Source organism: Oncorhynchus mykiss, chromosome 22 (genome assembly GCF_057628025.1).
Source record: "Oncorhynchus mykiss isolate SJ-2025 chromosome 22, ASM5762802v1, whole genome shotgun sequence".
Lineage (NCBI taxonomy): Eukaryota > Metazoa > Chordata > Actinopteri > Salmoniformes > Salmonidae > Oncorhynchus > Oncorhynchus mykiss.
The window spans coordinates 57,286,127-57,312,446 of record NC_143043.1 but is presented as its reverse complement, the minus strand read 5'-3'; the positions used below and the strand labels follow the sequence as shown (position 1 = coordinate 57,312,446).

Here is a 26,320-nt window from a genome sequence, read left to right as displayed (position 1 = left end):
CAACATGTCTCTCCTATTCTAAAGCTTCACATCAACATGTCTCTCCTATTCTAAAGCTTCACATCAACATGTCTCTCCTATTCTAAAGCTTCACATCAACATGTCTCTCCTATTCTAAAGCTTCACATCAACATGTCTCTCCTATTCTAAAGCTTCACATCAACATGTCTCTCCTATTCTAAAGCTTCACATCAACATGTCTCTCCTATTCTAAAGCTTCACATCAACATGTCTCTCCTATTCTAAAGCTTCACATCAACATGTCTCTCCTATTCTAAAGCTCCACATCAACATGTCTCTCCTATTCTAAAGCTCCACATCAACATGTCTCTCCTATTCTAAAGCTTCACATCAACATGTCTCTCCTATTCTAAAGCTTCACATCAACATGTCTCTCCTATTCTAAAGCTTCACATCAACATGTCTCTCCTATTCTAAAGCTTCACATCAACATGTCTCTCCTATTCTAAAGCTTCACATCAACATGTCTCTCCTATTCTAAAGCTTCACATCAACATGTCTCTCCTATTCTAAAGCTTCACATCAACATGTCTCTCCTATTCTAAAGCTCCACATCAACATGTCTCTCCTATTCTAAAGCTTCACATCAACATGTCTCTCCTATTCTAAAGCTTCACATCAACATGTCTCTCCTATTCTAAAGCTTCACATCAACATGTCTCTCCTATTCTAAAGCTTCACATCAACATGTCTCTCCTATTCTAAAGCTTCACATCAACATGTCTCTCCTATTCTAAAGCTTCACATCAACATGTCTCTCCTATTCTAAAGCTTCACATCAACATGTCTCTCCTATTCTAAAGCTTCACATCAACATGTCTCTCCTATTCTAAAGCTTCACATCAACATGTCTCTCCTATTCTAAAGCTTCACATCAACATGTCTCTCCTATTCTAAAGCTTCACATCAACATGTCTCTCCTAATCTAAACCTTTACATCAACATGTCTCTCCTATTCTAAAGCTTCACATCAACATGTCTCTCCTATTCTAAAGCTTCACATCAACATGTCTCTCCTATTCTAAAGCTTCACATCAACATGTCTCTGCTATTCTAAAGCTTCACATCAACATGTCTCTCCTAATCTAAACCTTTACATCAACATGTCTCTCCTATTCTAAAGCTTCACATCAACATGTCTCTCCTATTCTAAAGCTTCACATCAACATGTCTCTGCTATTCTAAAGCTTCACATCAACATGTCTCTCCTATTCTAAAGCTCCACATCAACATGTCTCTCCTATTCTAAAGCTTCACATCAACATGTCTCTCCTATTCTAAAGCTTCACATCAACATGTCTCTGCTATTCTAAAGCTTCACATCAACATGTCTCTCCTATTCTAAAGCTTCACATCAACATGTCTCTCCTATTCTAAAGCTTCACATCAACATGTCTCTCCTATTCTAAAGCTTCACATCAACATGTCTCTCCTATTCTAAAGCTTCACATCAACATGTCTCTCCTATTCTAAAGCTTCACATCAACATGTCTCTCCTATTCTAAAGCTTCACATCAACATGTCTCTCCTATTCTAAAGCTTCACATCTCTCTGTCTGCCTTAATTATCATGAGTTATATTATTTCTTCCCATGAAGACATTTTCTCCCCCATCTGTATATTTGCAAAACTGACTGTCACGACTGACTGTCATCAGTGTGATGGGCCATACCGACTGTCATCAGTGTGATGGGCCATACCGACTGTCATCAGTGTGATGGGCCATACCGACTGTCATCAGTGTGATGGGCCATACCGACTGTCATCAGTGTGTTGGGCCATACCGACTGTCATCAGTGTGATGGGCCATACCGACTGTCATCAGTGTGATGGGCCATACCGACTGTCATCAGTGTGATGGGCCATACCGACTGTCATCAGTGTGATGGGCCATACCGACTGTCATCAGTGTGATGGGCCATACCGACTGTCATCAGCGTGTTGGGCCATACCGACTGTCATCAGCGTGATGGGCCATACCGACTGTCATCAGCGTGATGGGCCATACCGACTGTCATCAGCGTGATGGGCCATACCGACTGTCATCAGCGTGATGGGCCATACAGACTGTCATCAGCGTGATGGGCCATACCGACTGTCATCAGCGTGATGGGCCATACCGACTGTCATCAGCGTGATGGGCCATACAGACTGTCATCAGCGTGATGGGCCATACAGACTGTCATCAGCGTGATGGGCCATACCGACTGTCATCAGCGTGATGGGCCATACCGACTGTCATCAGCGTGATGGGCCATACCGACTGTCATCAGCGTGATGGGCCATACCGACTGTCATCAGCGTGATGGGCCATACCGACTGTCATCAGCGTGATGGGCCATACCGACTGTCATCAGCGTGATGGGCCTTACAGACTGTCATCAGCGTGATGGGCCATACCGACTGTCATCAGCGTGATGGGCCATACTGACTGTCACCAGTGTGATGGGCCATACTGACTGTCATCAGTGTGATGGGCCATACCGACTGTCATCAGTGTGATGGGCCATACCGACTGTCATCAGCGTGATGGGCCACACCGACTGTCATCAGCGTGGAGGAAACTAGGGGAAAGTACCAACCAGCCGTGGAGGAAACTAGGGGAAAGTACCAACCAGCCGTGGAGGAAACTAGGGGAAGTACCAACCAGCCGTGGAGGAAACTAGGGGAAAGTACCAACCAGCCGTGGAGGAAACTAGGGGAAAGTACCAACCAGCCGTGTAGGAAACTAGGGGAAAGTACCAACCAGCCGTGTAGGAAACTAGGGGAAAGTACCAACCAGCCGTGGAGGAAACTAGGGGAAGTACCAACCAGCCGTGGAGGAAACTAGGGGAAAGTACCAACCAGCCGTGGAGGAAACTAGGGGAAGTACCAACCAGCCGTGGAGGAAACTAGGGGAAAGTACCAACCAGCCGTGGAGGAAACTAGGGGAAAGTACCAACCAGCCGTGGAGGAAACTAGGGGAAAGTACCAACCAGCCGTGGAGGAAACTAGGGGAAAGTACCAACCAGCCGTGGAGGAAACTAGGGGAAAGTACCAACCAGCCGTGAAGGAAACTAGGGGAAAGTACCAACCAGCCGTGGAGGAAACTAGGGGAAAGTACCAACCAGCCGTGGAGGAAACTAGGGGAAAGTACCAACCAGCCGTGGAGGAAACTAGGGGAAAGTGCCAACCAGCCGCGGAGGAAACTAGGGGAAAGTGCCAACCAGCTGTGGAGGAAACTAGGGGAAAGTACCAACCAGCCGCGGAGGAAACTAGGGGAAAGTGCCAACCAGCTGTGGAGGAAACTAGGGTAAACTACTTCGAGTCTTCTTGGGTATGACACTACAAGCTTGGCACACCTGTATTTGGGGAGTTTCTCACAATATTATTTTCACCCTTCTAAATAACACATCACATCTGACTATCAAACATTGATCTATTTTCCTAAATGGTTTTAGCTGTGAAAAGGTCACTAATAGAAAACAGAAAGGTGTCAATGTATTTTTCCGCATATCCTTTATGAATTTAAAAGTAATCCAAGAAGTTATCTAGTTTTTCAAAATTATATGATCACAATATTTTAGCTAGTAACGGATTACAATTACATCCGTTATTCCCGAATCATCATGATGTCATCATGTCAGCAACTCCTACCTGCAACTCTCCGGACGAACTCCACGGCCTGGTCCACAACGTTGTTATCGGTAACCTGATCTAGGATCCCCAGCTTCAGGGCCTCAGCAGCAGAGATATGGCGACCTGGGAAGTATACAACAGTCTGCGTTCAGCAGCCCAATTTTCATCTTTTTTACACTGATTGGACTTTTGTCCAATCACATTTGATATTTTCTCATTACATATTTTCAGATACACAGGGCATTTTGAAAGTATTCAGACCCCTTGACTTTTTCTACATTTTGTTACCTTACAGCCTTATTCTAAATTGTTTTTTCTACCCCTCAATCTACACACAATACCCCATAATGACATAACAATACCCCATAATGACATCACAATACCCCATAATGACATCACAATACCCATTAATGACAACACAATACCCATTAATGACAACATAATACCCCATAATGACAACACAATACCCATAATGACATCCCAATACCCCATAATGACATCCCAATACCCCATAATGACATCCCAATACCCCATAAGGACAACACAATACCCCATAAGGACATCACAATACCCCATAATGACAACACAATACCACACAATCCCAATACCCCATAATGACAACACAATACCCCATAATAACATCACAATACCCCATAATGACATCACAATACCCCATAATGACATCACAATAATGGCATTTTGAAAGTATTCAGACCCCTTGACTTTTTCTACATTTTGTTACCTTACAGCCTTATTCTAAATTGTTGTTTTACCCCTCAATCTACACACAATACCCCATAATGACATCACAATACCCCATAATGACATCACAATACCCCCTAATGACATCACAATACCCCCTAATGACATCACAATACCCCATAATGACATCACAATACCCCATAATGACAAAGCAATAACACATTTGTATTTGTATTCCATGTAATGGACATACACAAAATAGTCCAAATTGGTGAAGTGAAGAAGAAAAAAAAAAAAAAAAAAACTTGTTTAAAAAAATGTAAAATGTAGCATTTTGGCCATCAAGGAAAACGCTATGTCTGGCGCAAACCCAACAACTCTCATCACCCAGAGAACACCATCATGTTGTGGGGATGTTTTCATTGACAGGGACTTGGAAACTGGTCAGAATTAAAGGAATGATGGATGCCGCTAAATACAGGGAAATTCTTCAGTTTTTCAGTCTTCCAGAGATTTGAGACTGGGACGGAGGTTCACCTTCCAGCAGGACAATGACCCTAAGCATACTGCTAAAGCAACACTCGAGTGGTTTAAGGGGAAACATTTAAATGTCTTGGAATGGCCTTGTCAAAGCCCAGACCTCAATCCAATTGAGAATCTGTGGTATGACTTAAAGATTGCTGTACACCAGCTGAACCCATCCGACTTGAAGGACCTGGAGCAGTTTTGCCTTGAAGAATGGGCAGAAATCCCAGTGTCTAGATGTGCCAAGCTTATAAAGACATACCCCAAGATACTTGCAGCTGTAGTTGCTGCAAAAGGTGGCTCGACAAAGTATTGACTTTTGGGGGCTGAATAGTTACGCACGCTCAAGTTCAGTTTTTTGGTCTTACTTCCTGTCTGTTTCACAATTAAAAATATTTTGCATCTTCAAAGTGGTAGGCACGTTGTGTAAATCAAATGATACAAACCCCCCCAAAATCCATTTTAATTCCAAGTTGTAAGGCAACAAAATAGGAAAAATTACAAGGGGGGTAAATACTTTCGCAAGCCTTTCCAAATCATGTCCAATCAATTGAATTTAACACAAGGATGATCAATGGAAACAGGATGCACCGGAGCTCAATTTTGAGTCTCATAGCAAAGGGCCTGAATACTTATGTAAATAAGGCATTTCTGTTTTTTATTTTTAATACATTTGCAAAAAAAACAACAACATTTATTTGCTTTGGCATTATGGGGTATCACGTGTAGATTTATGAGGGAAAACATTTATTTAACAGATTTAATAATAAGGTTGTAACGTAACAAAATGTGGAAAAAGTCAAAGGGTCTGAATACTTTCCGAATGCAGTGTATCTACAAAAGTATGTCGACACCCTTCACATTAGACAAACATTGGCAGTAGAATGGCCTTACTGAAGAGCTCAGTGACTTTCAATGTGGCAGCGTCATAGGATGCCAGGTTTCCACAACAAGTCAGTTCGTCAAATTTCTGCCCCGGTCAACTGTAAGTGCTGTTATTGTGAAGTGGAAACATCTAGGAGCAACACTGTCTCAGCCGCGAAGTGATAGGCCACACAAGCTCACAGAACGGGACCGCCAAGTGCTAAAGCGCATAAAAATTGTCTGTCCTCGGATGCAACATTCACTACCGAGTTCCAAACTGCCTCTGGAAGTAACGTCAGCACAAGAACTGTTTGCCGGGAGTTTCATAAAACGGGTTTCCATGGCCGAGCAGCCGCACACAAGCCTAAGATCACCATGCGCAATGCCAAGCGTCGGCTGGAGTGGTGTAAAGCTCGCTGGACTCTGGAGCAGTGAAAACGTGTTCTCTGGAATGATGAATCACGCTTCACCATCTGGCAGTCCAACGAACAAATCTGGCTTTTGCAGATGCCGGGAGAACACTACCTGCCCCAATGCATAACACCAATGATTTTGGAAATGTTTGATGAGCAGTTATCCACATAATTTTTTCACTTATACTACATGACCAAAAGTATCAAAATTGGGCAGTCATAGGGTCTTATTTTACAGCCCTGGCCCTAATTCAGTATTTTAAGGAATTCATCTTGCTTTAGGGTAAGTGTAAGAAACAATTGTCAGAAAACTTGTAGTGACTATGGTTTCATTGACAAGCATTAGGATTTGATTTGATTTAACAGCATGGCTGACTGCTCAAAAGGTACAATGCTGACCCCTGCTGGAGACATGGACAAAGTACGCCTCCGGCGGCATCCTTTTAAGCAATAAATACCGTAAGCATTTTATGTAAAACAATGCTAATGATATATTACGAATACAAACTGAACCCATAATGCATCTGTACATTGACTTGTGCTAAGACATTTCCAGCGAGAGGAAAAAAGGATGAGTCATGTGGTCTACCTGTAGTGATGAGGTCCAGGGCTGCTGTTAACCCTATGAGTCTGGGTAGACGTTGTGACCCTCCTGCGCCTGGCAGCAGACCCAGGGTCACCTCTGGAAGTCCTAGAAGGGCCTGAAAACAGTTAGAAGTTATTACGTTGAATAATAATAACACATAGGATTTAAAATGTCTTTCAAAAAACCCAAGGATAATGTACAGCAAAGAAAATAAAACCAAACAAGAACAAAACAATAGAATGACAATAGAAATAAAAGCTCCATACACTGTTTGGTCAATAGTATGTGGACACCCCTTCAAATTAGTGGATTCAGCTGTGTCAGTCACACTTGTTGCTGACACGTGTGTAAAACACAGCCATGCAATCTCCATAGACAAACATTGGGAGTGGAATGGCCTCACTGACGAGTTCAGTGACTTTCAACGTGGCACCGTCATAGGATGCCACCTTTCCAACAAGTCAGTTAATCAAATTTCTGCCCCGGTCAACTGTAAGTACTGTTATTGTGAAGTGGAAACGTGTAGGAGCAACAACGGCTCAAGCCGTCAAGTGGAGTGATGATCCACGCTTCACTATCTGTCAGTCCGACGGATAAATCTGGGTTGGGCAGATGCCAGGATAAAGCTTCCTGCCCCAATGCCTAGTGCCAACTGTACATTTGTAGATTTGGTGGTGGAGGAATAATGGTCTGGGGCTGTTTTTCAGGTTGTTTTTCACAGGTCCCTTAGTTCCAGTGAAGGGAAATATTAACGCTACAATGACATTCTAGATTATTCTGTCCTTCTAACCTTGTGGCAACAGTTTGGGAAAGGCCCTTTCCTGTTTCAGCATGACAATGCTGCACAAAGAGAGGTCCGTACAGAAATGGTTTTCGAGATTGGTGTGGAAGAACTTGACTGGCCTGCACAGAGCCCTGACCTAAACCCCATCAAACACCTTTGGGATGAATTGAAAACACTGACTGTGAGCCAAGCCTAATTGCCCAACATCAGTGCCCAACCTCACTAAATGCTGTTGTGGCTGAATGGAAGCAACTCCACGCAATCAACCACACATAGGATTTAAAATGCCTTGTTGTGTTGTCTGCAAACTTAATGATGGAGTTGGAGTCGTGCCTGGCCATGCAGTCGTGGGTGAACAGGGAGTACAGGAGGGGGCTGAGCACGCACCCCTGGGGGGGCCCCAGTGTTAAGGATCAGTGTGGCAGATGTGTTGCTACCTACCCTCACCACCTGGGGGCGACCCATCAGGAAGTCCAGGATCCAGTTGCAGAGGGAGGTGTCTAGTCCCAGGGTCATTAGCTTAGTGATGAGCTCTGAGGGCACTATGGTGTTGAACGTTGAGCTGTAGTCAATGAATAGCAATCTCACATAAGTGTTCCTTTTGTCCAGGTGGATAAAGGGCAGTGTGGAGTGCAATAGAGATTGCATCATCTGTGGATCTGTTTGGGCAGTATGCAAATTGGAGTGGGTCTAGGGTTTCTGGGATAATGGTGTTGGCAACGGACGTGAGGGCTACGGGTCTGTAGTCATTTAGGCAGGTTGCCTTTGTGTTCTTGGGCACAGGGACTATGGTGGTCTGCTTGAAACATGTTGGTATTACAGACTCAATCGGGGACATGTTGAAAATGTCAGTGACAACCCCTGCCAGTTGGTCAGCACATGCACAGTGCACGTCCTGGTAATCCGTCTGGCGTGCTTCCTGCTTTAATTTTTGCTAGTAAGCAGGAATCAGGAGGATAGAGTTGTGGTTGAATATATCAAATGGAGGGTGAGGGAGAGCTCTGTGTGTGGAGTAAAGGTGATCTCAAATTTTTTTCCCTCTGGTTGCACATTTAACATGTTGATAGAAATTTGGAAGAACTGATTTAAGTTTCCCTGCATTAAAGTCTCCGGCCGATAGGAGCGCCGCCACTGGGTGAGTGGTTTCCTGTTTGCTTATTTCCCTATACAGCTGACTGAGTGCGGTCTTAGTGCCAGCATCTGTCTGTGGTGGTAAATAAACAGCCATGAAAAGTATAGCTGAGAACTCTCTTGGCAAATAGTCTGGTCTATAGTTTATCATAAGATACTCTACTTCAGGCGAGCAAAATCTAGAGACTTCCTTAGATTTCGTGCACCAGCTGTTGTTTACAAATATGCACAGACCCCCCCCCCCCCCTCATCTTAGTGTGCTGTTCTATCCTGCCGGTGCAGCGTGTATGCCGCTAGCTGAATATCCATGTCGTCATTCAGCCACGATTCCGTGAAACATAAGATGTTACAGTTTTTGATGTCCCATTGGTAGGATATTCATGATCGCACCTTGTCTAGTTTATTGTCCAATGATTGCACATTGGCGAGTAGTATTGACGGTAACGGCAGCTTTCCCACTCGCCTTCTGCTCGCCTTCTGCGGGTCCGGACGAGGCATCCCGCTCTGTGTCCCCTGTACCTGCGCCACTTCCTCTTGCAAAATAACGGGGAGTGTTTGGAGAATGTCCTGTACGCACAGGACATTCTCCAAACACTCCCCACGCTTGTTGAAGAAAAAATCTTTGTCTAATCCGCGGTGAGTGATCGCTGTCGCTGTCCTGATATCCAGAAGCTCTTTGTGTAATCCGAGGTGAGTGATCGCTGTCCTGATATCCAGAAACTCTTTGTGTAATCCGAGGTGAGTGATCGCTGTCCTGATTTCCAGAAGCTCTTTGTCTAATCCGAGGTGAGTGATCGCTGTCCTGATTTCCAGAAGCTCTTTGTCTAATCCGAGGTGAGTGATCGCTGTCCTGATTTCCAGAAGCTCTTTGTCTAATCCGAGGTGAGTGATTGCTGTCCTGATTTCCAGAAGCTCTTTGTGTAATCCGAGGTGAGTGATTGCTGTCCTGATTTCCAGAAGCTCTGTTTTGCCGTAAAATACGGTTGCCAGAAACATTATGTACAAAATAAATTACAAATAACGCAAAAAACCCACATAGTAGCACAATTGGTTGGGCGCCCGTAAAACTGCTGCCATTTCTTCCGGCGCCATTTTAACATTCCAGAGAACACTGTCAGTCAGTCAGACCTGTTAGGTAATTATTTTTCAGAGTAAATAACTCACGAACACTAGAGAAGCTTTAACCAAGTTTAAATCTTCCCAAAGGTTCTGTAATTAGACAGCAAAACATTTCTCACATCCCAGTTATATACATTTTACTTAACATATAACTCTATTCCACAGTACTACATGGAACTCTATTCCACAGTACTACATGGAACTCTATTCCACAGTACTACATGGAACTCTATTCCACAGTACTACATGGAACTCTATTCCACAGTACTACATGGAACTATATTCCACAGTACTACATGGAACTCTATTCCACAGTACTACATGGAACTCTATTCCACAGTACTACATGGAACTCTATTCCACAGTACTACATGGAACTCTATTCCACAGTACTACATGGAACTCTATTCCACAGTACTACATGGAACCATGACTACATGGAACTCTATTCCACAGTACTACATGGAACTCTATTCCACAGTACTACATGGAACTCTATTCCACAGTACTACATGGAACTCTATTCCACAGTACTACATGGAACTCTATTCCACAGTACTACATGGAACTATATTCCACAGTACTACATGGAACTCTATTCCACAGTACTACATGGAACTATATTCCACAGTACTACATGGAACTCTATTCCACAGTACTACATGGAACTCTATTCCACAGTACTACATGGAACTCTATTCCACAGTACTACATGGAACTCTATTCCACAGTACTACATGGAACTCTATTCCACAGTACTACATGGAACTCTATTCCACAGTACTACATGGAACTCTATTCCACAGTACTACATGGAACTCTATTCCACAGTACTACATGGAACTCTATTCCACAGTACTACATGGAACTCTATTCCACAGTACTACATGGAACTCTATTCCACAGTACTACATGGAACTCTATTCCACAGTACTACATGGAACTCTATTCCACAGTACTACATGGAACTCTATTCCACAGTACTACATGGAACTCTATTCCACAGTACTACATGGAACTCTATTCCACAGTACTACATGGAACTCTATTCCACAGTACTACATGGAACTCTATTCCACAGTACTACATGGAACTCTATTCCACAGTACTACATGGAACTCTATTCCACAGTACTACATGGAACTCTATTCCACAGTACTACATGGAACTCTATTCCACAGTACTACATGGAACTCTATTCCACAGTACTACATGGAACTCTATTCCACAGTACTACATGGAACTCTATTCCACAGTACTACATGGAACTCTATTCCACAGTACTACATGGAACTCTATTCCACAGTACTACATGGAACCATGACTACATGGAACTCTATTCCACATCAGGTAACTGAAGCAGCAGTAGAATCACATTTAAAAAGCAGGTAAAAAATACACCTGATGGAACAGTGGGGACTGTGAAGAGACACACAGACGCTAGCACACACACACATACATTCTATTATACAGTTTGTATTTTAGATATGTATGTTTATGATGTACTGTTTAATCTTTAGTTTTATATGTAATCCCTAGTTAAATAACGGTTAAATAAACGGAAGAGTAGCTGCTGCCTTGACAGGAACTAATGGGGATCCATAATAAACCCCAGGAAGAGTAGCTGCTGTCTTGGCAGGAACTAATGGGGATCCATAATAAACCCCAGGAAGAGTAGCTGATGCCTTGACAGGAACTAATGGGGATCCATAATAAACCCCAGGAAGAGTAGCTGCTGCCTTGGCAGGAACTAATGGGGATCCATAATAAACCCCAGGAAGAGTAGCTGCTGCCTTGGCAGGAACTAATGGGGATCCATAATAAACCCCAGGAAGAGTAGCTGCTGCCTTGGCAGGAACTAATGGGGATCCATAATAAACCCCAGGAAGAGTAGCTGCTGCCTTGGCAGGAACTAATGGGGATCCATAACAAACCCCAGGAAGAGTAGCTGCTGCCTTGGCAGGAACTAATGGGGATCCATAATAAACCCCAGGAAGAGTAGCTGCTGCCTTGGCAGGAACTAATGGGGATCCATAATAAACCCCAGGAAGAGTAGCTGCCACCTTGGCAGGAACTAATGGGGATCCATAATAAACCCCAGGAAGAGTAGCTGCTGCCTTGGCAGGAACTAATGGGGATCCATAATAAACCCCAGGAAGAGTAGCTGCTGCCTTGGCAGGAACTAATGGGGATCCATAATAAACCCCAGGAAGAGTAGCTGCCACCTTGGCAGGAACTAATGGGGATCCATAATAAACCCCAGGAAGAGTAGCTGCTGCCTTGGCAGGAACTAATGGGGATCCATAATACACCCCAGGAAGAGTAGCTGCTGCCTTGGCAGGAACTAATGGGGATCCATAATAAACCCCAGGAAGAGTAGCTGCTGCCTTGGCAGGAACTAATGGGGATCCATAATAAACCCCAGGAAGAGTAGCTGCTGCCTTGGCAGGAACTAATGGGGATCCATAATAAACCCCAGGAAGAGTAGCTGCCACCTTGGCAGGAACTAATGGGGATCCATAATAAACCCCAGGAAGAGTAGCTGCTGCCTTGGCAGGAACTAATGGGGATCCATAATACACCCCAGGAAGAGTAGCTGCTGCCTTGGCAGGAACTAATGGGGATCCATAATAAACCCCAGGAAGAGTAGCTGCTGCCTTGGCAGGAACTAATGGGGATCCATAATAAACCCCAGGAAGAGTAGCTGCTGCCTTGGCAGGAACTAATGGGGATCCATAATAAACCCCAGGAAGAGTAGCTGCTGCCTTGGCAGGAACTAATGGGGATCCATAATAAACCCCAGGAAGAGTAACTGCTGCCTTGGCAGGAACTAATGGAGATCCACAATAAACCCCAGGAAGAGTAGCTGCTGCCTTGGCAGGAACTAATGGGGATCCATAATAAACCCCAGGAAGAGTAGCTGCTGCCTTGGCAGGAACTAATGGGGATCCATAATAAATACAAATACAGTCAGTCAGTTGGACGTATGATCAGTCAGTCAGTCAAACCTATGATCAAGTCAGGCACTCAGCTGGACGTATGGTCAGTCAGTCAGTCAGTCAGTCAGTCAGGAGGACCTATGATCAGTCAGTCAGTCATTTGGACGTTGATCCCTGAGAGAGAATCATGTAACTAACCTTGGAGTGTGCAATGCGATAGTGGCAGCCCAGTGCTAACTCCAGTCCTCCTCCCAGTGCTACTCCCTCGATGGCTGCCGCCACAGGCTTGTCCACAGCCTCAATAGCATGGATCATGGGCACCAGGGGGGGCCCCAACATCGGCCCCGCAAACTCCCTGATGTCTGCCCCTGGTAGAAACAAGACAAACCTCTGATCGCATTGTACAGTTGTATACCTGAATGATTATGCTTCATAATAAAACAGATTTGAAAGTGAGAAATAGATAAACCTCTATCTAGTGCTGCTGGGAGACAAAGTTTGCATCTCAAATGGTACCTTATTTATATGGTCTATCCCCGTTATGGTTCACTATTGCCTTAACCTTCAGAAACCTACAGTGCATCCCAGACCTCTAGTCTAGACAGACCTACAGTGCATCCCAAACCTCTAGTCTAGACAGACCTACAGTGCATCCCAAACCTCTAGTCTAGACAGACCTACGGTGCATCCCAGACCTCTAGTCTAGACAGACCTACAGTGCATCCCAGACCTCTAGTCTAGACAGACCTACAGTGCATCCCAGACCTCTAGTCTAGACAGACCTACAGTGCATCCCAGACCTCTAGTCTAGACAGACCTACGGTGCATCCCAGACCTCTAGTCTAGACAGACCTACGGTGCATCCCAGACCTCTAGTCTAGACAGACCTACGGTGCATCCCAGACCTCTAGTCTAGACAGACCTACGGTGCATCCCAGACCTCTAGTCTAGACAGACCTACGGTGCATCCCAGACCTCTAGTCTAGACAGACCAACGGTGCATCCCAGACCTCTAGTCTAGACAGACCTACGGTGCATCCCAGACCTCTAGTCTAGACAGACCTACGGTGCATCCCAGACCTCTAGTCTAGACAGACCTACGGTGCATCCCAGACCTCTAGTCTAGACAGACCAACGGTGCATCCCAGACCTCTAGTCTAGACAGACCTACGGTGCATCCCAGACCTCTAGTCTAGACAGACCTACGGTGCATCCCAGACCTCTAGTCTAGACAGACCTACGGTGCATCCCAGACCTCTAGTCTAGACAGACCAACGGTGCATCCCAGACCTCTAGTCTAGACAGACCTACGGTGCATCCCAAAAGGCTCCCTATTTCCTTAGATAGTGCACTACTGTTGACCAGACAAGTAGTGCACTACTTTATATAGGGTGCCAATTGGGATGCAGACAGATCCAGACCTCTAGTCTAGCTTATTCCTATATAGTGCATTACTTTTGATAGGGGCCCTGATCAAAAGCAAAGCACTATACACTGAATGGGGTTCCATTTCAAACACAGCCGTATACTGTAGAATCTATAAGGACATTCTTACCTCCACAGAACTTCCCATTCTGTCCACAGATCACTACAGATGTCACCTTTGGGTCCTTCAGGGCCCTCTGCACCGTATCTACTATGCCCTGTCGCACCGCTGCACTGGGGACACACAGACAGACAGACATAAATCACATCAATATGACACTAAAGGTCCAAAATGCGCAGACAGACAGGTGCAGAATCATGTGAAGTTACAGTATATGTTCCAACTCTTGTTAGAGTTGCGTAAATTCGAATCTGGTATCAGGATAAATATAACAATGAGTCACCGATTTTATACTATGTATTTTTTATTAGCTAAGTAATGAATGGCAAATGCAACTTTCGTATATACGGGCTCACTGTAATACCACGCAGGGCAGAACAGAGAACTGACAAGATGTATGTAAACAGTGTTCTTTATTTTATACTGTGATAGACAGTTCCAACCCGTCTGTTGGCCTATCACAGTAGAGACTGGGCGTGGTTTAAACTTGCTCAGCCTATTGCAGGCGCTCAGGCGGGTCCCCGCCTCTTGGCGCTTCTGTTGATAGATGTAACTGTTGCTTGTGAAGAACATCCAGGCTCTCATGCTCCATACCGTTATCTCGCACCTGGCTCCTGTTATCTAACAAAAGAACTCGCAACACCCCGCTCTGAATGTGCCCCCCTCCCAACTCATTTAACAGTTCCTGTCTTCATGCTACTTTTCCATCATGAGAAGAAAGGCCCATGGCCCTGACACTTATAACAATGTTTCAAGTCAGCTATGTTGCATGTGTTATGCTTGAAACATTGTTATACATACATCCACACAAGCCAACAGCAGATAATATTCAATCATATATATGGTAATGGCTATAATGTAAAACACAGGATCCAACACTCAATTTACATGATTACATTCTATACTAGCTATACTTTAATAATAATATTAGAATCTTAAGTATAAAGACAAGTATTTTTAACAAGGACATGACAGGTGCAAACGATAAACAACCTGCTTTGGTTGTCACCTTCGTAACACATACGCCTACTAATCGACAGGAACATGTTTATCTACATTTCTACTGCGTGCAATATTATCCTAACCGTACCAAGTTATTTTTAACTCACCTGAGCGCGTTGACAGGTGGATTCTGAAGCGTTATCAGAGCAACGGATCCCGGGAGCCGAGAGTACATGGCCATTATTGTTCTGGAGAAAAGTCACTCCGACTCCTCATATACCATGGTGCGTGCAGCTGATGTTGAACTTTAGAACAAGTAAGATGGCATGTTGCCATCACCTTTACCACATATCGACTTTAAAAGTGAGTGTGTTGACTTGGTTGAGAAGGAAGTCTTTGGATACTTTTTAATTTCTTCAATACACCTGAAATGTTCCCCAATTAGTGAAAACATAAATTACTACAATATTTACTTTTCACATAGTTTTAACCCTGCGTGCAATAGACTCACTGCTAAATGTGTTTAGAATGGTAATAACAATATGTTGTTCAATGACACAAACGTAGCGTTGATAACGGATGTTACGTCACAGCTGTCCGTCTAGGCTCCCCATTTTCCTCTTCGGTCCAGCGCTTATTGTCGTCCCCCTTCTGTCTCACCCGATACTTGGTTCCTGTATTGCATGTAGACTAACTAGCTTCTTCTTTAACTATGCGGTCAATTGTGGGTTTAATTGTTGTAATTACCGCCGCTACTTTCTATCTGTACATTCTGTCTTCTTACCTTCCGACCGGACCGCGACAACTCCCACCCAAAGCGACGGAGAACGAAGAAACGTCTGACATCGACACTAACAAGGACAGTGGGGAATTCAAAGAACACAGGTAACTATGTAGACTACAGTATATTGCTCTGACTCGTACTTGTGTAATCGTATAGCTTCCGTCCCTACCTGGGCTCGAACCAGGGACCCTCTGCACACATCGACAGCCACGCGGCTTTTGTGGAGCGATGGGTAACGATGCTTCGAAGGTGGCTGTTGTCGATGTGTGCAGAGAGTCCCTGGTTCGAGCTATACTGTTCCACTAGAGACTTAAAAAATATACATTTATTTAACGATGCAAGTCAGTTAAGAACAAATTCTTATTTACAATGATGGCCTACCGGGGAACAGTGGGTTAACTGCCTTGTTCAGGGGGCAGAACGACAGATTTCTACCATGTCAGCTCGGGGATTCGATCCAGCAACCTTTCGGTTTCTGGCCCAACGTTCTAGATTCACTGAACAAATTTGTTTGGAGAAAGATACACTTAAGACATTAAATAATATCTGCCCCCAATATCAAAGTCATTTTCTGTAGTTAGAAACAGAGAAGATAAGCATTCCTGCAACATTATTTTGTTGAAATATAATATAATTAGATCTATGATGAATTAATCTAATTGATTGCATCCATCTTATATACAATTTGAGGTGGAACAACCCTTCATTCATCTTCCCATCATCACACACTGATGAGTACCATGACTCGTATACTGTAGTTCATCTCTCCATCATTATCATCAACCCCAGATCAGACAGGCCCTTGTTCCCCAGCATTCATGATACTATCTGGGTTGTGATCCCTCCGTTCAGGCTGAAGTTCCCCTCAGACCTGGTAGAGCTGAGGGAACTGGCTGAGCTGCTCCAGTTCTACAAGACAGAACACACTGGATACGTTCTGCTTCTCTTCTGTAGCGCCTATCTCTACAAGCAGTCCTTCGCCATTCCTGGCTCCTCCTTCCTGGTACACAGACTCGCACACAGAAAACATGCACCGAAAATATACTCAGAAGCAGAAATTGTAGATAAACATCATAATATACACATTATAATTATGTTTTTTTTTTAAAACAACATGTTTGTGGAAATGTTTGTAATCATATAATCAGCTCTGATTGTTTTTGATTCCTCCCTGTCCTCTGCAGAACATTCTAGCAGGTGCTCTGTTTGGCCCATGGCAGGGCTTGGTACTAGCCTGTGTTCTGACCACTGTGGGCTCCACCATGTGTTACCTCCTCTCCCAGGCCTTCGGTAAGCGCTACATCACAAACCTCTTCCCTGGCCAGGTCTCCATGCTGCAGAGGAAGGTATGTAGTATGCAACAATCCCATTCACTGTGTTTTAACAGGTGAAATCCATCCTCCCAATGTATATTTAGCCGATGTGAAATGGTTAGCTAGTTAGCGGTGTGATAGTATGTGTTCAATCTGTGACTTCACCTGCTCTGACACCTAGAAGTGGGCTGTTGCTCAGCAAGGGTCATGGCTTTGGTAGAGTGATTGGTAACTTGATCTGTGGGATGCCGACACTGACATTGGTTATATGGCCACTGGGTGGCAGCAGAGTTCATGTATGAGGAGATAGATATTAACCGCTTCTCTTTTGCTGCTCTGGTTCCAAGGTGGAAGAGAACCAGTCCTGTCTGTTCTTCTTCCTCCTCTTCCTCAGGTTCTTCCCCATGACTCCTAACTGGTTCCTCAACATGTCCGCCCCCATCGTCAACATCCCTGTCACATTCTTCTTCTTCTCCGTCTTCATCGGTGAGCAGCAGAAACTGATTCACTCTTTTACTTCATAGTCCCAATGTGTTGTTAATGTAATATTCAGAGACCATCTCTTTATGATCCGTAAGACCATAACAAACTTAGCAATGATTGATGTTGTGTTTCTGTCCCTCTGTGTGTCTCATGTCTCTTTCACTTTCTGTCTTCCTCCCATCCCTCCAGGCCTGATCCCATATAACTTCATCTGTGTCCAGACAGGCTCCATGCTGTCTGAGGTGTCCTCTCTGGATGACCTGTTCTCCTGGGGCAAAGTGCTACAGCTGCTGGGCATAGCCTGTGTGGCTCTGCTCCCCGGGACCCTCATCAGACACTACAGCCAGACACACCTCAAACTGGACGGCCTGGAGGAGAACAATGGAGTCAACAAGAAGACTCAGTGAGGAGCGAACAAGGGTCTCCGCGTCCTGTGGAAATAACAACACATAGAGGATGAAGATGTAGGATTTGGAGTACCTTGGTATTTTTGGGATAGTCTGTACTCTCCAAGTTCAGCCTCCATTTTGTTGGTAAGACTCTGAGCATCCTGGGTCAGCCTGTACATATTCCTGTCAGTGGGCTGGATACAGTAGAAAACATGATCAAATAGGTTGGGAACTGAGGTTTCCTACAGTAGATGACCTCACAGCAGAAGGGAGATGTGGAAGTCTGTGTGTATGTTAAGAGATTGGATGGACTGAGTCTATGTCTGTGTGAAGGTATTTTAAGACATTAGTGTTTTTATGGGTGAAGGGAGGAGACATATTAATTCAAAATCATTGTGTTGATGTTCTTGTTTGATGAAGATACCTTTATTTTTTGGATAGACTACATTCTGTTGTTGGTACTGATACACACGTACCTTTTTGGATAGACTACATTCTGTTGTTGGTACTGATACACACTAACCTTTTGAAGTGGCCTGTGTTTCTGTTTTAAACAGCAAGCTACCTCAAAGCAGAACAAGATGTCCCGCAAAGACAATTCTAGGGAGGGAAAGGTGAGAGGTGAATGGGTGTTGTATGTTATTACATAGGGAATTGATTGGGTATCTTTTTTTAAAACATATTTTTCTGAATTGTTACACCTGTATTTTATTGAAACACAATCTTTTTACTAACTGCCTATCAGCGTTAGTGTGATTGAAATTTAATGGCAATGTTCCCGTGTAAAAATGCATTCACGGTAAATGCTGCATATGTCGGCTCAGTTGGAAATGACATTTCAATTTAGATTGAATTTCATTAGGACTCTCTTCACCTTGATTGAATGTAAATACAAGGGTTTCCTTTTCTAATTGTCAACAAGTTATCAATTGTGAGGAATGTGTATTTTTTTAAAATCTTTTGTCACTTTCAAAATGTAAATGTTTTCTGTCTGGATATCTTATTTGTCAATAAAAATAACAGGTGAACAACAACCAGAGTGTTCTGTTATTATTATTATTATTATTATTAGATTTCTTTAAGGTTGATCATTTGTTGCTTCCGTCATGTCTGCATCATTTCCCCCATACATCTTTGTACATATATACATATAATTGTTTTTTTTCTTTCATATTTGACTTAATTTCCCCGAACTATTTACCATAATGGACAACAACTCTTCTACTTCACAGGAGGCTTAATTAATTGAGGAGGACTGGCTCAAGGTAATGACGAGAGATGAATCAAATACATGGTGTCTGTTCCAGACATTATTCTCCCCTCAGCAGCCTCCTGTGTTCTATTTCCAGCTTATTATATATTATATACATTTAACAAAATACTTCATGATAGTTCTGTTTTTGGTCCCATCCTCCAGCCCCTCCCATCTATTTAACTTTTATTTAACTAGGCAAATCAGTTAGGAACAAATTCTTATTTTCAACAACAACCTATGAACAGTGGGTTAACTGCCTTGTTCAGTGGCAGAACAACAAACTTTTACCTTGTCAGCTCAGGGATTCGATCTTGCAATCTTTCGGTTGCTGGCCCAACACTCTAACCCCCTGGCTACCTGCCGCCCCATCTATAGCGGATAGTTTTGATTTGCCATATATTTTTCAACTGTGATGTTTCACAAAAGTTCTGAACCTTTCTATTCTCATAGTTCCTACAGATTGTAAATGAAAGATAAACGTTTTTGCTAAAAGTATTATATTATGGATCGATTGACTATGACTTTTTAAGTCACCCAGCAGTGTTATCTGCAGAGTTAGCTCCACGTAAATGTTTCAATTTTGCCCCTGATTTGTGGAATAATCTGCAGAGTTGACTGCAGTTAGATGTACTGGTGCCTCTCAGGCAGTTTAAATGACTGATTGAGGACCTTTATGTAGTTGAATGTGATTGATTTCATTAAATGTAAAATAAATTATAGTGCTGATTTTATTGTTTTATACAGGTGTATGTTTTAATATTCTGTTTTTATTGTAATGTGTACAGGGCTCTCTTGTAAAATATATCTTATTCTCAATGTGACTCCCTGTTAAAATAAATATAAATGTTTTAAATGCTAAGTAAAAAATGATTCAGCCGTTCCTGAACCTGCGACCAAAAACAAGCAACATATGGACAGTACCAAAACAAATGATGTAATGATTCTGTTTCTTCGCAGCAAAATCTGCAAAGCTGGGATGGTTGTATACCCCATATAAATAACATTATATTGGTTGCAAAAATGTTGTATAATTAAATTGAAAAACTCAAGTTTTGAATCGGTTTGTAAACCAAGTGCCATGGAATTAGTAAATTGAAAATCTCTTCCCAACTATTTTGCAATCTGTGGCACAGATGTAAATGTTTTGTTCAGTATTGGTCTGTTATTACTTATATTTCATTGATATGACTTCATCACAGTCACTACACTTTGAAATGGACCAAAAACAAATTACATCAAATATTAGAATAGAAAAGTGAAAACTCATTTTTTATTGCTCTGATCCAGAATGGTCACCAATACTGTTCACTCACATCACAACAACAGCATGGCTGATTGGCTGTTACCAGAAAGAGCTGGGCTAGTCAGCTTGCAGTCCAAGGTTGCATCCCTTAAATGGCACCCTGCTCCCTATATAGTGACCAAAAGTATAAGTATGAGTACTATATATTTTGACCAAAAGTAGTGCACTATATAGGGAATAGGGTGCTATAAAAGTAGTGCACTATATAGGGAATATGGTGCTATAAAAGTAGTGCACTATATAAGGTATAGGGTGCTATAAAGTAGTGCACTATATAGGGAATAGGGTGCTATAAAAGTAGTGCACTATATAAGGAATAGGGTGCTATAAAGTAGTGCACTATATAAGGAATAGGGTGCTATAAAAGTAGTGCACTATATAGGGAATAGGGTGCTATAAAAGTAGTGTACTATATAGGGAATAGGGTGCTATAAAAGTAGTGTACTATATAGGGAATAGGGTGCTATAAAAGTAGTGTACTATATAGGGAATAGGGTGCTATAAAAGTAGTACACTATAGAGGGAATAGGGTGCTATAAAAGTAGTGTACTATATAGGGAATAGGGTGCTATAAAAGTAGTGTACTATATATTTTGACCAAAAGTAGTGCACTATATAGGGAATAGGGTGCTATAAAAGTAGTGTACTATATATTTTGACCAAAAGTAGTGCACTATATAGGGAATAGGGTGCTATAAAAGTAGTACACTATAGAGGGAATAGGGTGCTATAAAAGTAGTGTACTATAGAGGGAATAGAGTGCTATAAAAGTAGTGCACTATATAGGGAATAGGGTGCTATAAAAGTAGTGTACTATATAGGGAATAGGGTGCTATAAAAGTAGTGTACTATATAAGGAATAGGGTGCTATAAAAGTAGTGTACTATATAAGGAATAGGGTGCTATAAAAGTAGTGTACTATATAGGGAATAGGGTGCTATAAAAGTAGTGTACTATATAAGGAATAGGGTGCTATAAAAGTAGTGTACTATATAGGGAATAGGGTGCTATAAAAGTAGTACACTATAGAGGGAATAGAGTGCTATAAAAGTAGTGCACTATAGAGGGAATAGGGTGCTATAAAAGTAGTGCACTATATAGGGAATAGGGTGCTATAAAAGTAGTACACTATAGAGGGAATAGAGTGCTATAAAAGTAGTGCACTATATAGAGAATAAGTTGCTATAAAAGTAGTGCACTATATAGGGAATAGGGTGCTATAAAAGTAGTGCACTATATAGGGAATAGGGTGCTTATTGAGAACACATTGTACTCCAGTCACTTCCTGTCTGGTTAGCCCAGATCCAGTGGCTCCTGGGAAGGTGGACGACAGAGTTTCTGACCATGAAATTAGAATGATTCCGATTGTAGAATTATTCTGATTCCAATTCTATGGTTCTGACCCTCCCAGCTGAAGGAAGCATGTTCAGTGGAATGAATCCACCTCAACTAGGAAATACAGCACAGACTGATAGTTGTTCTGTCATGCTTCCTTTTGCATCATGTTCTCATCCAGCAATAGCACAGGACAGAAACTCCTTAATGTGGCTTCGTTGACAGATGACTCTAGAATCCTCAGCTGAGCCATGCTACATATTTCAGCTATTTCAGCTATTTTATTAGGATGCAATAATGTCTCTATATAATACTGTACGCTTTCTTACATTTGTTCTGGATTTGTGGACTGTGAAGAGAAAAAACCCTGATGGCATGTCTAGTGGGGTAAGTGTGTGTGTCAGAGCTGTGTGTAAGTTGACTATGCAAACAATTTGGGATTTTCAACACATTAATGTTTCTTATAAAAACAAGAAGTGACGCAGTCAGTCTGTCCTCAACTCTTAGCCAAGAGAGACTGGCAGCATAGTATTTAAATCAGCCCTCTGATTACAATGAAGAGCAAAATGTTCCGCTCTGTTCTGGGCAATCTGCAGTTTAACTAGGTCTTTCCCTGCAGCACTGGACCACATGACTGGACAATAATCACGATTAGACAAATCTAGAGCCTGCAGGACTTGCTTTGTGGAATGTGGTGTCAAAAAAGCAGAGCATCTCTTTAAAGGACAGACCTCTCTCTATACTACTGAAAGACCTCCCCATCTTTACAACCATGAAACCATGAAATCTATATGTTTTGACCATGACAGTTTACAATCTAAGGTAACGCCAAGTAAATTAGTCTCCTCAACTTGTTCAACAGCCACACCATTCATTACCAGATTCAGTTGAGGTCTAGAACTTTGGGAATGATTTGTACCAAATACAAATGCTCTTAGTTTTAGAGATGTTCAGTGTTAGAGATGTCCACCCATTCAAAAACAGATTGCAACTCTTTGTTAAGGGTTTCAGTGACTTCATTTGCTGTGATACAATGCTCTAAGACACTCACAAACTTTTACAGATGCACAATTGAGAGCATCCTGTCGGGCTGTATCACCACCTGGTACGGCAACTGCTCCACCCAGAACCGAAAGGCTCTCCAGAGGGTAGTGAGGTCTGCACAACGCATCACCGGGGGCAAACTACCTGCCCTCCAGGACACCTACACCACCCGATGTCACAGGAAGGCCAAAAAGATCATCAAGGACAACAACCACCCGAGCCACTGCCTGTTCACCCCGCTATCATCCAGAAGGCGAGGTCAGTACAGGTGCGTCAAAGCAGGGACCGAGAGACTGAAAAACAGCTTCTATCTCAAGGCCATCAGACTGTTAAACAGCCATCACTAACATTGAGTGGCTGCTGCCAACATACTGACTCAACTCCAGCCACTTTAATAATAAAAAAATGGATGTAATAAATGTATCACTAGCCACTTTAAACAATGCCACTTCATATGTTTTCATACCCTACATTACTCATCTCATATGTATATACTGTACTCTATACCATCTACTGCATCTTGCCATCTTTATGTAATGTATCACTAGCCACTGTAAACAATGCCACTTCATATGTTTTCATACCCTACATTACTCATCTCATATGTATATACTGTACTCTATACCATCTACTGCATCTTGCCATCTTTATGTAATGTATCACTAGCCACTTTAAACAATGCCACTTCATATCATGTTTACATACCCTACATTACTCATCTCATATGTATATACTGTAATCTATACCATCTACTGCATCTTGCCATCTTTATGTAATGTATCACTAGCCACTTTAAACAATGCCACTTTATATCATGTTTTCATACCCTACATTACTCATCTCATATGTATATACTGTAATCTATACCATCTACTGCATCTTGCCATCTTTATGTAATGTATCACTAGCCACTTTAAACAATGCCACTTTATATCATGTTTACATAGCCTACATTACTCATCTCATATGTATATACTGTAATCTATACCATCTACTGCATCTTGCCATCTTTATGTAATGTATCACTAGCCACTTTAAACAATGCCACTTCATATAATGTTTACATAGCCTACATTACTCATCTCATATGTATATACTGTAATCTATACCATCTACTGCATCTTGCCATCTTTATGTAATGTATCACTAGCCACTTTAAACAATGCCACTTTATATCATGTTTACATACCCTACATTACTCATCTCATATGTATATACTGTAATCTATACCATCTACTGCATCTTGCCATCTTTATGTAATGTATCACTAGCCACTTTAAACAATGCCACTTTATATCATGTTTTCATACCCTACATTACTCATCTCATATGTATATACTGTAATCTATACCATCTACTGCATCTCATATGTATATACTGTAATCTATACCATCTACTGCATCTCATATGTATATACTGTAATCTATACCATCTACTGCATCTTGCATATGCCGTTATTCCATTCCTTGACATTTGTGTGTATTGGCTAGTTATTGTGGTTATTGTGGTAATTGTTAGATATTACTGCACGGTCGGAACTGGAAACACAAGCATTTCGCTACACTCGCATTAACATCTGCTAACCATGGGTATGTGACCAATAACATTTGATTTGATCTAGTGAAAAGCCTTCCCAGAAGAGTGGAGGCTGTTATAGCAGCAATGTTCCAACATCTAGTGGAAAGCCTTCCCAGAAGAGTGAAGGCTGTTATAGCAGCAATGTTCCAACATCTAGTGGGAAGCCTTCCCAGAAGAGTGGAGGCTGTTATAGCAGCAATGTTCCTACATCTAGTGGAAAGCCTTCCCAGAAGAGTGGAGGCTGTTATAGCAGCAATGTTCCAACATCTAGTGGAAAGCCTTCCCAGAAGAGTGGAGGCTGTTATAGCAGCAAAGGGAGGACCAACTCCATATTAATGCCCATGATTTTGGAATGAGATGTTGGACAAGCAGGTGTCCACTTACAAAGCAGCTGGTTTTTTACATCTCTGTTTCGGCAGCATCACAAAATCATCTGACATTCTAACCAGTGATATTCAAATTACTCTCAGATTCAGTGTGGCCTTTGAATAGTGTTAAACACCCCAAACGTTTGCCCCCTGCTCTATTGATTTCAAATTGATATTGATATCAGTGATTAACAAAACAGAGTTGCATTCAGCTTTCTACATTGGCGACCTACTTGAAGCAAAATGCAACAATCCACAACGTAGCTGTCGATCTTCTACAAGGCGTCATCTAACCAATGATATAGACTGCATTCATCTAACCAATGATATAGACTGCATTCATCTAACCAATGATATAGACTGCATTCATCTAACCAATGATATAGACTGCATTCATCTAACCAATGATATAGACTGCATTCATCTAACCAATGATATAGACTGCATTCATCTAACCAATGATATAGACTGCATTCATCTAACCAATGATAAACACTGCATTCATCTAACCAATGATAAACACTGGATTCATCTAACCAATGATAAACACTGCATTCATCTAACCAATGATATAGACTGCATTCATCTAACCAATGATATACACTGCATTCATCTAACCAATGATAAACACTGCATTCATCTAACCAATGATATAGACTGCATTCATCTAACCAATGATATAGACTGCATTCATCTAACCAATGATATAGACTGCATTCATCTAACCAATGATATAGACTGCATTCATCTAACCAATGATATAGACTGCATTCATCTAACCAATGAGATAGACTGCATTCATCTAACCAATGATATAGACTGCATTCATCTAACCAATGATATAGACTGCATTCATCTAACCAATGATATAGACAGCATTCATCTAACCAATGATATAGACTGCATTCATCTAACCAATGATATAGACTGCATTCATCTAACCAATGATATAGACTGCATTCATCTAACCAATGATATAGACTGCATTCATCTAACCAATGATATAGACTGCATTCATCTAACCAATGATATAGACTGCATTCATCTAACCAATGATATAGACTGCATTCATCTAACCAATGATATAGACAGCATTCATCTAACCAATGATATAGACTGCATTCATCTAACCAATGATATAGACTGCATTCATCTAACCAATGATATAGACTGCATTCATCTAACCAATGATATAGACTGCATTCATCTAACCAATGATATAGACTGCATTCATCTAACCAATGATATAGACTGCATTCATCTAACCAATGATAAACAC

General features: G+C 42.1%; 2 protein-coding genes across 4 annotated transcripts in view; one reads left to right on the top strand and one right to left on the bottom strand.

Annotated features, from left to right (window-relative positions):
- ehhadh (enoyl-CoA hydratase and 3-hydroxyacyl CoA dehydrogenase) overlaps positions 1 to 16,070 on the bottom strand; it is a 34,383-nt gene extending 18,313 nt beyond the window's left edge. The window contains exons 1-5 of the mRNA XM_036959524.2: positions 15,357 to 16,070; positions 14,257 to 14,360; positions 12,900 to 13,069; positions 6,732 to 6,843; positions 3,657 to 3,761 (exon numbers count right to left, since the gene is read on the bottom strand). Of these exons, the coding sequence (XP_036815419.2) occupies positions 3,657 to 3,761; positions 6,732 to 6,843; positions 12,900 to 13,069; positions 14,257 to 14,360; positions 15,357 to 15,430 (565 nt within the window). The 5' untranslated portion in view covers positions 15,431 to 16,070. The remainder of the gene's footprint in view (positions 1 to 3,656; positions 3,762 to 6,731; positions 6,844 to 12,899; positions 13,070 to 14,256; positions 14,361 to 15,356) is intronic.
- On the top strand, positions 15,829 to 19,192 carry tmem41aa (transmembrane protein 41aa). Of its 3 annotated transcripts, none has more exons than XM_021579856.3 (5): positions 15,829 to 16,074; positions 16,826 to 16,976; positions 17,158 to 17,319; positions 17,634 to 17,772; positions 17,959 to 19,192. In XM_021579856.3, exons 1-5 carry the CDS (start codon positions 15,902 to 15,904, stop codon positions 18,174 to 18,176), a joined length of 843 nt encoding a protein of 280 aa, XP_021435531.1. In that variant the 5' UTR covers positions 15,829 to 15,901; the 3' UTR covers positions 18,177 to 19,192. The 3 variants fall into 3 exon arrangements, 1 of the variants encoding a protein (XP_021435531.1); XR_016490711.1 differs by having other exon boundaries at positions 15,902 to 16,074; positions 17,158 to 17,263; XR_016490710.1 differs by having other exon boundaries at positions 15,902 to 16,074; positions 17,681 to 17,772.
- The last annotated feature ends 7,128 nt before the right edge of the window (positions 19,193 to 26,320 follow it).

Excerpts from the sequence above, each read along its gene's own strand:
- tmem41aa (XM_021579856.3), top strand. The coding sequence starts at position 15,902 with ATGCGGTCAATTGTGGGTTTAATTGTTGTAATTACCGCCGCTACTTTC. Across the intron at positions 16,075-16,825 it reads GGGGAATTCAAAGAACACAG|GCTGAAGTTCCCCTCAGACC; the intron begins GTAACTATGTAG and ends CCCTCCGTTCAG. Across the intron at positions 17,320-17,633 it reads TCTCCATGCTGCAGAGGAAG|GTGGAAGAGAACCAGTCCTG; the intron begins GTATGTAGTATG and ends TCTGGTTCCAAG.